The sequence below is a fragment of the Daucus carota genome, chromosome 2, assembly GCF_001625215.2.
Source record: "Daucus carota subsp. sativus chromosome 2, DH1 v3.0, whole genome shotgun sequence".
Taxonomy (NCBI): domain Eukaryota; kingdom Viridiplantae; phylum Streptophyta; class Magnoliopsida; order Apiales; family Apiaceae; genus Daucus; species Daucus carota.
In genome coordinates this window covers 37,944,826-37,961,107 of record NC_030382.2, presented here as the reverse complement: position 1 = coordinate 37,961,107, position 16,282 = coordinate 37,944,826, and the positions used below count along the sequence as shown (strand labels likewise).

At 33.1% G+C, this 16,282-nt stretch overlaps 1 protein-coding gene across 1 annotated transcript; it reads left to right on the top strand.

Moving 5' to 3' along the window:
- Positions 1 to 527: 527 nt before the first annotated feature.
- LOC108208278 (uncharacterized acetyltransferase At3g50280) lies at positions 528 to 2,136 on the top strand. Its single transcript, XM_017378796.2, has one exon. It carries the CDS (start codon positions 619 to 621, stop codon positions 1,987 to 1,989), a length of 1,371 nt encoding a protein of 456 aa, XP_017234285.1. The 5' UTR covers positions 528 to 618; the 3' UTR covers positions 1,990 to 2,136.
- The last annotated feature ends 14,146 nt before the right edge of the window (positions 2,137 to 16,282 follow it).

The following is a 16,282-nucleotide window of genomic DNA, read 5'->3' as shown; positions in this document are numbered from 1 at the left end:
ATCAATCTAATTAATCTTCAATTAATGCTTGTTCCATAATTTCATCGATTAATTCTGATTCTCCTTTTTTCTAAAACTGGTTCCAAGCAATTATCAGTTCATTTTTATTTTCTTTTGCTAATTATATATGGGTTCATCTTATACAGGAACTCTACTATTTACAGGCTTGAGGCTTGTATGCAAACTGATAAGTCTTGTATTATACTGCTGCTCACACACACGGAGCTGCTTCCATTTATATCCCTGAACACAGTCGCCGTAGCTGTATTATATATCGGAGAGTTTGAATTTCTAACACATGCATCTACATCTTGCAGTTTTTCTACTGTAAAGAGCATTATTAGTAATGTACTCCCTCCGGCCCATTGAATAATATACAAATGGGTAGGACACATAGATTAAAAAAAATATAATTCAGCTAAAGAATGTAAGAAAAGTTGGTGAAGTGATGAGACAATTTGAGAATATATACCATTAGATCTCACGTCCAGAAAAAGAAAATGTATAAAAATGAATGGAGCAGAAGAAGTATTAACATTAAGTAAAATATATACATGGATAGATAAATAGCTGGAGTCTCTTAAGCTGCATAAGCCACTTTCTCATTCTTAGAACAAAATGTACTCTGAAACAGTTGAGCTCGTATCAGAATGTTTGATCAGACCATCTGATTTGCCCCAAAAGGCAAAACACCCATTTCATTTAGGGCCCTTTGATCTTGCCATGCTCTCAGTTTATTACATCCAAAAGGGTCTTTTGTTTAAGAAACCGATGGTAACAAATGATCGAGAAAATTCAGTTGAGGTCCTTGTGCAGAAGCTTAAAAAATCCCTCTCTGTTACTCTTGTGCATTTTTATCCACTTGCAGGTCGCCTTGTGACAAAAAAGGAAGAATCACCGCAGTCTTATGTGGTGTTTATAGATTGTGTTAATAGCCCTGGTGCTAGATTTGTCCACGCGAAAGTGGACTTGATGATTTCTGATATTCTGTCACCAACTTATGTGCGTTCAGTCATTGAATCTTTTTTTGATCATAACAGGGCAATTAATCACGATGGTCACAAGGTGTCGTTGTTAACTGTTCAAGTCACCGAGCTAAAAGATGGCGTTTTCATTGGATGCTCGCTTAACCACTCTGTCATTGATGGCACCTCTTACTGGCATTTTTTCAACACTTTATCAGAAGTTTTTATGAAAGATATTGATGATGAGGGTTTAGAAATCACGCGGCCACCTATTCATGAACGCTGGGTCCCTGACGGATATGATCCTGTTATTAGCCTCCCTTTCACTCATACCGATCAATTCTTAAGCAGGCACGATGCTCCAGAGCTTAAACAAAGGATTTTTCAATTTCAAGCCGCAGCCTTGGCAAGGCTCAAAGCAAAGGCAAACGCTAAATGCATAAACAAAAGCACTACGATATCAAGTTTACAGGCCTTGTCTGCTTTAATGTGGAGATGTATGACTCGTGTTCGAGGCTTACCACATGATCAGATCACAGGTTGCAAACTGGCTATGAATAACAGAGCAAGATTACATCCTCCATTGTCACAGAATTACTTTGGAAACTGTATTCAGGTGGTGAGAGCTACGACTACAGCAGGAAACCTGCTGATAAATGATTTCGAGTGGGCTGCTTTGCTAGTGCACAAAACTGTGGCTGAACAAGATGATAAGGCATTAAAGAACTTCATAGCAGATTGGCTGCAGAGTCCTTCGGTATACCAACCCGGGCAATTTTTTGATCGGTGTAGCATTATGATTGGAGGCTCACCGCGGTTTGACATGTTTGGAAATGAATTCGGACTTGGAAAAGCTGTGGCAATTCGGAGCGGATGTGCTGATAAGTTTGATGGAAAAGTTTCATTGTATCCGGGGACTGAAGGAGGAGGAAGCATGGATCTTGATATTTTCTTGCCTCCGCATTTCATGACGGCTTTGGAATGTGATGAAGAGTTCTTGGAAGGTCTTAATCTTTCTGGCTAATTATACTGATTTCAATTTGTACTTCTAATAATAGTTTTCGGTTGAGCCAGGATCGAACTTATATCTTGGTAGGAGAACCTGTAGCGTATTTCTTTAGGGTATTGGGTCAGTTTTTTTACTAAATTTTATCATTACTGCCTTAATAAAGTAGACAACTCAGAGTCTGATCTTGTAATTTGATTTTCTCAATTTATTCCTTCATTTATATTCCTTCCTTTTATTTTGACATTGATATACATGCAGGGACATAAGATAAATGTTTATAGCATTCTGAAAATACAAATTGAACACATTCAGAAGGAATAAAGTCAAAATTAGACACCTGACAAAAAAAAAAAGAAGTCAAAATTAGACAATAAGAGGGGTGCTTAATTCAGATATTAAAAAATTAATAACAATTTATGAATTTTAGTAGATTGCAAGTGATTTTGTGTTTTTATACACTCTAGCTAAATTAAGTTTAAGAATCATAGAGTTGATGTAGGGTGGTTAGGACTTCAGTAAAATACTTTTAAATCTTGGATTTTAGAAGAATTTCTGAAAACATATATTATATCCAACAATCTCATAATCATTTTACTTGGCAATAACATATATACACTTCTAGTACAACATTCTTATATTCTAGGTAACTTACATATACTTTGATTCTGTATATTAACAGGCGCAGAGAATATGTAATTCTCCGCCACGTAGTTCTATACATTTTAAAGCTGGGAAGTCCCAAACTGTTGCGGGTAATCTACAACTAGACAAACAGAGGGTTGTTAACGCTTACAAACAATGAATGTAAACAATCACATGAGACAGTGGAATTGGTGTTTATACTCAAAAGATGATAATTAAGACTTTAATGGAAACTTCATATCTTAGATCGAAACTCAAAAATCATAACGCAACATTCAATTAAACCAATATATATGTACAAATGAAACTAAATCCAAAATAAGAAGTAAATATATGACAATGACTTGCAGACTAGGCATGAATTAATGAGGCACAAATCGTCAGATTTATGATATATCGAGAACATCATAAAAATGATTATTGTGGACGGTGTTGATATAGTGTTTACATTAAAAAAGAAGATAAATTTAGGCTTAATTGGAAATTTTATATCTTAGATTGAAATTTAAAAATAAAACCCATCATTGGATTAAATCTGAATATGTAAAATTGAAAATAAATCCAAAATAAAAATTAAATATATGGCAATGGCTTACCCAGGCGTGGATCAGGCAAAAATCGTCAGATATAGCTAGGATATATTGAAAAGATCACTACAATGATTGTTGTGGATGATGGTGATGTAGTGATTACACTAAAAATGATAAATTAAGAAGAGAGAAGCAGGGGCGGAATCAGGATTTAGAATCCACCTGGATTTGGAGACAGAGCGGCAGCAGGGGAGTAGTGGCGGTTTTAACTGTGCAGGCTGTGAAGAATAGAGACAACCGAGGTGTTTATATAGAGAAGCATAAATTAGGGTTTGGATTTTTGGGCTACTTCGGCTGAAACTCAGCAAAGATATTTAGAATTTTATAAAAAAAAAATTTGGGCCGGGCTGCCACGCGCTAGTTCTGGCCGTGTGACGAAGGTAAATTATGAACCATAGGCTGATGCCGAAGGTGAAATTTTAAATAGAGAGAATAAGGAGATGAAGGAATGATTGTATGAAGTGATGAATGTTGAATGATTTTTTTATTATGATAAGAGATTGAAAAGGATGTGCGATATGCCTGGGAAATAACATTGGGGTGTCTGGAATGAAATATATACTTATATCTATACAACCTCTTATATGATTTTATTCCTATGATAGAAGTATTTTGTTGATAACAAATTACTAAAAATCAATTTTAGTGCTTAATGGTAGAAAAATATATTTTCTAATTTTTGAAAAAATTGAGCTAATTTGACTCTCTCATTTTATGTGAAAGAGCTAATATAGGTTAGTGTGAAATTTTGATTTTGTGGACACTCTACCACCTAAACTTTGTTTAGACTACAATTGAAGTTCTAAAGATTAGAATTGGATATTTTAACATCTCCCCGAAGAAATATCAAGTAAGAGGTGGTCACATAGTTAAATGGGGTTTTCTCATAAATACCCAAGTCCAAAATATTTTTTACTAAAACACCACATCATTTTCAAATATTTTACAAATATATCAAAATTTTAAAAATATTTGAAAAAATACTGTATGCAACCACATGCAATTATATTTGCAACCAGATGCAACCATACTTGCAATCCCTGCGAGGCCAATTAACTAAACTAAAATTTGGTTGCATCTAGTTGCTATTTTTGCAAATATTTTCTAAAAAATTAATATTTTTGGAAATATTTTTAAAAGATAGTAAAATCGCAAAAAAACCTAGAAAAAGTGATAGTTTTGGTAAATTCCCTAATTATTAAATTTAGTAGTTATTTATAATATTAATATGGATTTGACTGATAATAATAAATGAACTCCTTATTTTTTGAATTCTGAAACATAATAGAAATTTTATATATGTGTTTCGTAAATTAAATTGTTTGAGTTTCAAAAAAGAAAATGAATAATTTTCTTAACAGTGTAATTTTGTTGGTAGGAAAATCGTTACATTGTAAGAATTTAGCCAATTTGGAAGTCAAATAGAGTTTTTAGCCTCTTTGATTACAACTAATTTAAACGCCGATTAACCTCTTTGATCCTATACTTAATCTCCCACTCAAAGTCTTTCACTCTATTTTCTGTCTACAAGTGTGACTATAAGTATTCAATACAAAATCTAATAATATAAAGTGCTTTTAATAGTTTTCACGAAAAAATAATCATATCCTATATATTGAAAACAAGCTAGACTGTAAATAGAAATTTAAAATCAGTTGTGTAGGACATTTTACAAGCAGCTCCATCTAGAATTTTTAACGGCAATTTATCAAGACCACCACTTTTCTAGGTTTTTTTTCCTGTAATTTTACTGTCTTTCGAAAATATTTGTAAAAATACTAACTTCTTACAAAATATTTGCAAAAATTCGATCTGCAACTAGATGCAACATGATTTAACTTTAGTTAATTTGCCCCGCAGGGGTTGCAAGTATAGTTGCATACAGTAGTTTTGTAAATATTTTCAAAATTTTGGTATTTTTGTAAAATATTTGGGAAAAATGTAGTATTTTTAAAAAAATAAATTTTGGACTTGGGTATTTACAAGAAAACCCCTAATAATTATCTTATTCACCGAATGTAAACTGTCCCGGAAAAAAAAAACGGGGGAGGTGAAACTCATTGACCGTGTGACCAACATGCATGCGATGTAGGAGATGAAGTGAAATTTTACCTAGTTGAGTTCCCACATTTAGTTTGCCTTTTCAAAGCAATCCAACTAATCATAATATGAGTACAATTTCCGCCGAATAACTCGTTCCATCGTTAATTTGATGTATTTTTTTTAGCATAGAATTTCAACTAATTTGTCAATTTATATCAAAAAATATTTTTCCTCTTGATAATGTGTAGGAATGTAGTTGACTTTTCATGTTATGTTTAGAGATCTTAAAGCCTCCTGCTAATCTAGGAGCTATCTCACCATGATCAAAGAAGCGTCATTTCTCATATCTTCTTGAGCTTCAGAGGGGAAACTCGCAACAAGTTCGCATGCTTTCTATATGAGGCTTTAAAGGCCCAAGGCTTTGTAGCTTTCATGGACAAGAGTGACATACGTGTCGAAGATGAGGTGTTTTCAACAAGACGACAATCAAAGAGGGAATCAAAAACTCTACGAGCGCCCTAATTGTATTTTCCCTGAATTATGTGTCTCTTGATGAACTTGTTCTCATCCTTGAACGTAAGAACTCTAGTTATTTTATTATACCACTTTTTTTTTTAGGTTGAAATTCGCGATATCAAACACTAGCGAGGAAATTATGGACTCGCACTAGAAAAGCATAAAATGAGGCACAATGACAAGGTGGAGAAGTGGAGAGAAGCCCTCGTAGAAGTTGGCAATATTCTCGGAGAACATGTAAATGGGTAATCTTATTTTCTTATTATTCTCAATTAATCAACGTTTCATGCTACATAATGGCCCAGTTTGGAAGTTAGAGGTTTGATCACTAGAATCCGCTAATATTAGTTTTTGATAGTTATAGGATTGAAATAGAGGTTTGGATCTAAAAAACAAATTCTAAAAACCTACTTTGAGGAACTTTTTGGGTTAGAGATTTTGGTTTGTATCAGAAAAAGCTAATCAATCAGCTATTTACCAAACAGATTTACAAGAAACTATATATTATTTCAATCCGCTAGTCAAAACATCTATTTCATCATCTAGTCAAAACATCTAATTCAATCCGCTAACAGCTATAACCTCTAATTTCTAAAAAGGACCAATACCATGGTTTTCTGATATTAGCTTTCTTAATTGTATAATACCATGGTTGCTTATTATATTTATGGATTGTTTGATGATAATGTGTTTGCTTTTTCGTTAGGCAACAGAGCACTTTCATCCATAATACTGTGAAATTGTTCAAGGAAACACTGGCTGCCAAGTTTCTAGAATGCCGGCTCGCAGTGCCTGAAAGATTAGTTTTACGAGGCAGTACTTCATCATCCTTGTCCAGAAATGAGCCATCTACCGACAAGGTAATTCTTTACACAACGAGTGCTAACAATGGCCTAGGCGCAAATGGGTTGGCAAAGAAGGTTCTGTTGAGTGGAAATGTTGTATTTGAGGAGAGAAACGGTTCAATAGAGCCTATATATTTGAAAGAGCTAGCAGAGCTGGTGGGTAAAGAAAAGGTGAGGTTTCCCATGGTGATTGTGAATGGGAAAATTTGTGTGGAGAAGAAGAGGTAGAGGGTTTAGATGATTTTGAGGACGAGCAAAAGCTTATGTTGGTATTGAATATGCTTCATGTCACCGAAAGAGCAGTGAAAAGCCTTCCATTTGGCAGAAGGAGTTCAACTCATGGGGAAGGTTTTTAAGACTTCCCTCCCATTGAAGGTTTTGTAATATTTTTTGCAGTTGTTGACTGCTTTTGTGGAGCTATTCACTTGGAGAAACTATTGCATTAGTTTAATGGTTGTTGAATGGATTTTTCTTTATATTTCAGCACACTCGTTGTAGAATGTGGAAGTCTAATAATTTCTTATTGAACTTGTATGGTCATAGCTTTATTAGACATGAAGTACATTATGAGCACCAAATTCTCACCTCTAATCGAGCCAAAACCTTGATTTTTGCTGTAACAAGTGGCTCAATTTTAGTGGTCGAAGACTCGAAGCTGAAGCTACTCATGGCCCGCACCTCTACAGTGATAGTTGTGAGCAGATCCTGTGCCAGTAATATATAGTTAATGCTAGTAGTTTTGACACATAAATACAACTACAAAACACCTTCTTTGTCCATTCCAAGTCCAACCCATCAAACTTCGTGCTATGGTCCAAATAAACTAACCAGAGCAGCAACCGATCCTCGAGAAGCTGCCCATCACAGTTCCCACCTCCATCCATTCCACAACAGAACTCCGTTGAAGTTGGTCCCTTAACTTACTCATTCAAGCTTCAAGAATGAAGACAAAGCAATAGAAACCTTGCAACACAACTTAACGAAAATTCTCAATGTAGCATCTTGTGTTACCAGCTAGGATTTTGTAGCTTGTTTCTTCAGATGATAATTCGCCATAATTATCAGCAATGCGGGTTATTTTAAGTTGCATTTTAAGTTCAGGTGTTACAAAACGTACTTTGCTTCATCCCTGAACTACCTCTTTATTAAGCTGGCACACTGAAATGTTACCATAACCAAAATCATCGAAACAAAATAGTTAAAAAGATCTTGGTAGAGGTTTCAAAAATTCACAAAGAATTATTTATTTCAAAAGACATCAAAGTCAAATGTTTGCCCAATTAAATGGCAACCATTAACACCAAAAATTATTCAAAAAAAATGATATGTCTCACCCAACACACATTGCAACCATTAACACCAAAAATGATCCAAACTTACTGGCATACATGAGGTTGGAGCACAATGACATATATACAGTTCTAATACAACATTAATATATTCTAGGTAACTTACATATACGCTCACGCTCGTTACACTTACAGATCACTTTTGTTAAAGCCTTCCGTGTCTCTTTTCATTTGGCCCCTTCCACAAATCATGCAGTGCCAGGATGAATTGATTGGCGATGATGATGAGTACGATGAACTTTATGGTGATCTTAATATTGGAATGGGTTTTCTTCAGCCTCAGCCGTCTGAGGTGCCTGGTCCAGATGGTGCGGTGAATGTGGGATATGGTCAGACACCAGAAACTGTTCCTGAATCTACGCCAGTAAATCTGGTGCCAAAAGAGTTAAACGCTCCTGGAGGACTAACTGAAGAAATTAAGACCTCACAGAAAGCAATCGCTCCAGATGCGAGTCATGATTCAACACCTGTGGCTCAGAATGGTGCAAGCAGGCTCTTCGTGGAGAGCATTTGCTTCTCCACATACTGCAAGGCAGCTGGCTGATTCTTATACGAATACATCCCAAGTCCTACCTGAATCTCATAACCAGTCACCATAAGGAACACTCTATATAGGAAAGATTTTAAATTAACATTCTTGCAACAAATACATGCGTTACACTCAGTAAATATACACTACTATGTACATATGTACGTAATATGTGCACACATTTTAACAATAGCAAGGGGAAACAAACACATGGTTACAAGTATTTAATTTATTAAGTTCTTCATCATAAAACAGATTAGTATTAATAACTACAATAAAAGTTAATATTACCTGCTTAGCACATGATGAAGGAGGCATTTTAAGTCATGATGGAGCAATTTATTCATTGTTTAGAATAATTCTTTTACATATACTGAAATAAGATGAATATTAAATTATTTTTGTAATATCAAATTTCAAGGACCAATTTTAAAAATACAATGATATATGCAATATATAATTTTAAGAAAAGATCGAACCATAACAAAAAATTAAAAGATGATTAAAGTGTGTCATGATAAGGCTTTTATATAATTATATCATGATCACTTTATACTTTATTGAAAACTTTATATTATAGATTGGGACTTAAAAATCACAACCCAACATTCCATTAACCCCAAATATGTACAAAGAAAAAGAAATCCAAAATAAGATATAAATATATGATAATGACTTATTGATTATGCATGAATCAAGCACAAATCGTCAAATATATGATATATCAAGAACATCATAGCAATGATTGTTGGGGATGGTGGTGTTATACTCCCTCTAGAAGGTTCTTTATATTACTCCCTCCGTCCCTTTGAATTCTATACACTTTCCTTTTTTGATGTCCCACTTAATTCTATACATTTCAAAACTTTCCTAAAATAGTAACATTTTATAATATAAAAGTCTCAACCACCCACTACTCTCATCCACTTTTCCAAATCTATCAATTAAATATTGATGGGTCCCGCCACTTTACCCACTTTTCTTATACACTTTTCTTAATCTCCGTATCCAAACTAAACGTATATAACTCCGAGGACGGAGGAAGTACTTTTTGGCACCAATTTTTGACGCTATTATAAAGTACTAGCTTATAGCCCGTGCAAGGCACGGGAGCTTTTTAATTATTTATAAACTTTTTAATATATTTTAAATGGTGCGAAAAAATTTAATTTATAAATAATAAGGTACTATATTGTATGTATCATGCCAAACTATTAAATTCTTTCTATCAAATTTTAAATTATTTTAAGTAAAATATGTGACGCCAACTCCTATTATATTATATTTATAAATGTATTTTATATTAGAATTATTATAATGTGATTAAAATATTTTTCTAAAAATTTTTATGGTTCGAGATTAATAAACATAATTTGTTTGAATTAAGAAGATGAATTATAAACATGCAATTGTTTTGGATTATAGAAAAGTTTTTGTATTCGTTCCTCACATAAATCGGGCTTATTAATTTTAAAATATATTAGATAAAAATAATTTTGTGACGGCGCAATTTATATGATTCTACAAATAAAATTGGTAGAAAATATTTATTTTCGATTAAAAAAATCATAAACACGTGAAAGACAGAATTTGTTTTGGATTCAAAAAAGGAATTATAAACATGCAAGTAGATATCAGTTGTCTTATGGAACGGAACGGAAGTTAATTTTGTTCTAATCTAACGGTGTTTATTCGTTCAATATACGATCCGATGGATAAAAATAATTTTGTGACAATGCGATTTATACGATTCTACAATTAAAATTTGTGGGAAATATTTATTTTGGATTAAAAAAAATCAAAAACACATGAAAGACAGAATTTGTTTTGGATTCAGAAAAGGAATTATAAACATGCAAGTAGATGTCAGTTTCCTTATAGAATTAGAAATTAATTTTGTTCTAATCTAACGGTGCTTATTTGTTCAATATACGATCCAACGGATGATAAGTTTTTGGACCATAGGACCATGCGACCAAATTATCTCCCTTACGCTTATTATATATAAGTATATAATAGTTTCATAATAATTTTTAAACTTTTTTTTTCGTGAATAAAAGTTTGACGTTTAAACATTTTTCAAAAAAAAGGTATGGAACTATACTTTATAGGAGTCTCAATATGCGTGCAAACAGTGAACATAGACAATCACATGGGATGGAGGGAGTAATATTGGTACTAAAAAGATGATAATTAAGACAATCTTTACAACACTAATGTACAGATTAAAAGCTGGTGTGTTTTCCCCAAATATGAAGAGAATTAACCTGCACCAACTAAATGCACATGAAAAGATGAAAGCTAGTTGCCGAGGTGCTTTGTTGAAAGATATGTTCAGGATTTGCAAGAAATGATAAAGTGAACTTCTCTTCATAATTGGAAACTGCATATCGCAATTGAGGCATTAAAGAACCGTCATGTTTTGATGGAAAGGGTGCAGAATGAAGCGCATAAAATAACCAGTGGGTTGCCATATGCAATTTCTAAAAGTTTGCATACTAAAGTGTTTTTGGACCCAAGCGTAAGGATGCGAAATACAATTAACTCTTTTTCAACTCACGTTTTTTTTCCCATGGAATTTGATTGATGCGTGGTCGAATTCTAGTATTGAACGCAATTAATACTTGATATGTATAAAGAAATTATAGTTTTTTTTGTTTATATTAATTAAGGGAAGAAATTATCGTTAGGTATATAACAAGTGATCAATTCAATTTATATAGGCCTATATGTGTAAAAGAGCTTACCACTTATAACTTAAGCCTGCCTCCGCCTCATCCTGACGCGTATATCACTGCTTTCTTCCTCAAAGTCCAAGTCCTCAACCACATTGACAACCTGAAATGTGGTGGTAAAAATGGATCAAGACAACATAATTACCAGTATTTAACTCATTGAGTTCTTTATCATTAAATAGAGCAGTGTTAATAACTGCAATAAAAGGTAATATTACCTGCTTAGCACATGATGAAGAAGGCATTTTAAGTCATGTTGGAGCAATTTCTTCATTGTTTAGAATAATTCTTTTACATAAACTGAAATAAGATGAACATCAAATAATTTTTGTAATATGAATTTCAAGGACTAATTTAAAAATACAATTATATATGCAATATATAATTTTAAGAAAAGATCGAACCATAACCAAAAATTAAAAGATGATTGAAGTGTGTTATGATAAGGCTTTCATGAAAGGATGTGCGATAACAAGAAAAGATGCGTGAGAAAGAACAATGGGGTGTCTGGAATAAAGTATATAAGTCCTACTCCAATACAAACCAAATTAGCCCAAAAATTAAAAACAAGTTTGTGGTCAGTTTCCTATAACTATTTTTAACTACAGAAATCACTAATTTTTACATAACATATCACTCATTTATATTAAGCATATCTCGCGAACACACACACACACATACAGCGTAAAGTTGTGAGCCTGGAGTCATCATTGAACTTTAGGGTGCATAACAATGAAGAAAATTAGAAATGTAATGTTTGTTGCCGACTCATATAATACAAACCAAAAGGGAGATCTAGCTAATTAACTGCGTGGCAGATATCCTTTTACCTTGATGGAAGGAGGACAATGTATGGAATGTAATGAAGGCTGCAGATAAGTCTAACTCCTTCACAACTCGTTTAACAGGGATTTGATATATAGGGTACCTAAAGAGAAGCAAGAAGATCTGTTAATAATTAATCTTGTAGCGAATAAGTGTTATACCTATTCTGTTCTTAATGCAAGAAATAAAATTTCATGTGCCAGCTACACGTCACAATTTCTGCCCTAGTTTAAATCTTCCAATCTGACAATTAGAATATTCAACAATTCTGGCGAAGTGACAATGATTATAAATGATAGTTACTACAGACGACAATTCTCCTTACTCAGGTTAAACGCTTGCTTCACAGATAAAGAGCGCAAAATATTAAAAATTATCATTTTTTTTCTGGCATTCTAGCAATGACGACTTGGAAGGGAAAATTTGAATTATCTCTAAATCCGACAAAATAGAAAACATATATAGTAATTTTAGGGTTCTCAAACTAGCTATTAGACTCATGTCAACACTGCATCTATGATGTTTTTCTTTCTGCAACAAGATTACATACCAGGCAACAACCATCCAACTGGATGGCAACAAATCAGTGCTTCTCAAAGTCATCAGGCCTGGATTTTCTTGAGCATCTGCATCGGAAAGTTGATTCATAAGCACAGAAAGGTAATTACTGTATGATAAACAATTTTCTGATTCATGAAAAAAAATATTTCAAAATACTCATGAAAAAAATTAAAATTGTGGGGTGCAAAGTGTAAACACTACATCTGTTAATTTTAACGGTCAATTAAACAGAGAGTGTTCAAAGGGGTGCAAAGCGAAGCGCTTTTCGAACTTTAAGGTGCATACTGCCAAAAACAATTGTTTGAGACCAATTTCAAAAAGCGCCTAAACGTAAGGGGTGCAAAGTGTCAATCACTCTTTCTTTTAATATAAATTTAACTAGCTCTTGACCATACATAAGTCTAATTAGATCGTAGTCTCATTTATGTTTATTTCACTGTTTAACTCTTCGTCATTTCACCTAACACAACAATAATATGATATTGTCCACTTTGGGCCGAGCCTGCACGGCTTTGTTTTTGGGCACCTCCCAAAAGGCATCATTTTATTTAGAGTTGTTCTCGCTGCTTATATTCTAGCCTTCTCCCCTTTCAACTACCGATGTGGAACAATTCCTAACAATAGGAACATCCCTTCCTACAAATGGGCTAAACTAAGAATATATTATACTATATTTTAATTAAAAGACGTGGTTTAAAGATGAAACGGTGAAATAAAAAAAATTCAAAAAACATTAATTCTTAAATAAAAATATATATTTCTTTACCAATTAAAAAAATAATTATTGCAAAAATAAATTCATTGATTTAAAATTTTATGATAAAATTCGTAACAAGATAATGTAATAAATTCGACAAGAATAACCAGTACAAAACATTAGCTACCATAAAAGATATTACCTACGTAGTACATGTCTCAAGGACAAGGACGCGGCTTTCATGTCATACCGGAGCATTTTCTTCATTATTTCGGATAATTCTTCCCACAAATACTGAAATAAGATGAACATCACATTATTTTTGCAATATAAAATTTTATGAACTAATTAAAAAATACAAAGATATATACAATATATGATTCTAAGAAAAGAATTATATTGAAAGATTAAAGATGATTAAAGTGTGAAGTGTGTCACACTGATGCTTTCATGTAATTACAATCATCATGATCAATTTATACTTTATCGAAAACTTTATATCTTAGATCAGAACTCAAAGATCGGAACTCGATCAAAAATCAATTAAATCCAACATTCAATTAATTAATCCAAATATGTACAAACAAAAACAAATTCAAAATAAGAAGTAAATATATGACAGTGGCTTACCGATTATGCATGAATTGGACACAAATCATCATACACATGATATATCGAAAAATATCATAACAATGATTGTTGTGGATGGCGTTGATTTAATTTTTACACTAAAAAGATGATAAGTTGATAATAGAAGCGGGTGAGAATGATAAATTAGGAAGGCGAGGCTGATGCGAACCGTAGAGTTTTACTTTCAAGCGGAGATAACAAGAATAGGAAGGGATAGTGTATCAAACTAAGAATTTAGGATAGGTTTTTGTTCTAATAAGATGTTACTCCCGATATTGTCATGGGCCTTGGCAGACCCACAATTGAAGGACCATTAAGATGCGCTCATTTAGTGGATATCACAACTCACTTCGGTTCACAATTATGTTGGATCACTAATATGAAAAATTATCTAGCCATTGGGCTTGCTAACCTAGGCTGTGTTGAAGACACAAGGCTGGCAATTTCGGGTTTCAGGTCGGGTTTAGGTTGAGTAAACAGTCGCGGGTCAAAAATTTTACCCAACCTGAACTCGACCCGAAATTTTAATGGGTCAGAATACCCAACCCGAACCAGACCCACATTACCCGCGGATAATCCGAACCTGACCCGAAAATTAATATTTATTAATAGATATATTTATTAAATAATAAATAAATATTATTTTAATCCAAATAAATTAATTTTTATTTAATTAAATAAGTTTTTATTAAAATTTAACTAATAAATATTATAAAAATAATATAAATAATATAAATATATATACTGTTTAGATTATATTAATTTTTATATTTTTAAATAATATAAATATATATAATATTTATATTATATATTAATTTTCGGGTCAATTTCGGGTAACCCGAAATCAACTTGAAAATGACCCTTTTTTCTGGGTGGATTTTGGGTCAACCCGAATTCGACCCGAACCTGAAAAACTCCAACCCGAATTCGTATTTTACGGGTCGAATTCGTGTCGGGTCCAATATTGGCACCCCTAGAATACACTCCATACTTGGACTCGTTGGGACTACCTCGCTTTCTCACTTAAAGATGACCCAGGCTTGGGAAGTATTCTTTCGAGCATGTTTGTCCGGTTTAAAGTCGGGACTTAAAATTATTTTCAACTTTAGGCTGAAAAATATCCATTTGTGTAATATGTTGGATGCCGACTTCAAGTCAGAAACTGACTTGAAGCCACAAGTTAGTTGAGGTGCTTTTTCGGTGAGTTGAATTTTTAAAACTCTTTTTTAAAAAAAATTACTCATAAGACATGAATTACCTATACATCACTTTTATTTCTGTTATTATATTTTTAATAACTCATAAGTCCTTAATAAGTCAAAATTACTCAAACATATATTTTAAACTCCCAGCTTATTACATAAGTCACGTTAAGTTATAAGTCATGAAGTCCGGCAAACGAGCTCTTATACATAAAGCTAGCTAGGAAATTATGGACTCACACTAGAAAAGCATAAAGCGAGGCACAAGGACAAGGTGGAGAAGTGGAGAGAAGCCCTTGTAGAAGTTGACAATATTCTTGGAGAACATGTAGAGGGGATCACAGTCATCTCCCCGAAAGTGAAGTGAAAAGTGTTGGTCTCGGGTCTCCAACGCTCCACTAAAGCTGTGATCAAGGAAACATCGTTCTGCATAACCGACTTTGGGTTGACAAACATCCCAAATCCCCATTGCCGCAATAGGTGGACTTGATAATCATGTAAATTCCATTCGCCGAGATTAGATGTACTCTGACGGATTGTCAACTTTTCTCTTAATTAACCCCCCGTTCCAGATTGTTGTGCTTATGTGATTAGCTTGGTCATAGAGTACAGAATCATCGACTAGGCCATAATAATCATTCGCCATATCTACAAATAAAATTAGATCATGTTATTATTCTCAACGTTAACAAACCAAACTCCAAATTAAATTCCATATCAAACTAAAATATCCAACTTTATCAAAATCTACACTATCAAACTCAAAATCCCAATAAAATCCAACGAAAAAATTCAACTTCACCAAATTCTACAATATTAAACTCCAAACCAAAATCAAATTCCAACTTTTCCAAAATCATCACTATCATACTCAAACTCCAAACCAAAATCAAATTCCAACTTTTCCAAAATCACCACTATCATACTCAAAAGTCTAACTAAAAATCCAACAAAAAAATTCAACATCACCAATTCTACAATATTAAACTCCAAATCAAAATCAAATTCCAACTTTTCCAGAATCACCACTATCATACAAAAAATCCAAGAAAAAAAATTCAACTTCACCAAATTCTACAATATTAAACTCCAAATCAAAATTAAATTCCAACTTTTCCAAAATCTACACTATCATACTCAATAT

Bases quoted from the DNA above. Each gene is read 5' to 3' on its own strand.
- LOC108208278 (XM_017378796.2), top strand. From the start codon at position 619: ATGTACTCTGAAACAGTTGAGCTCGTATCAGAATGTTTGATCAGACCA.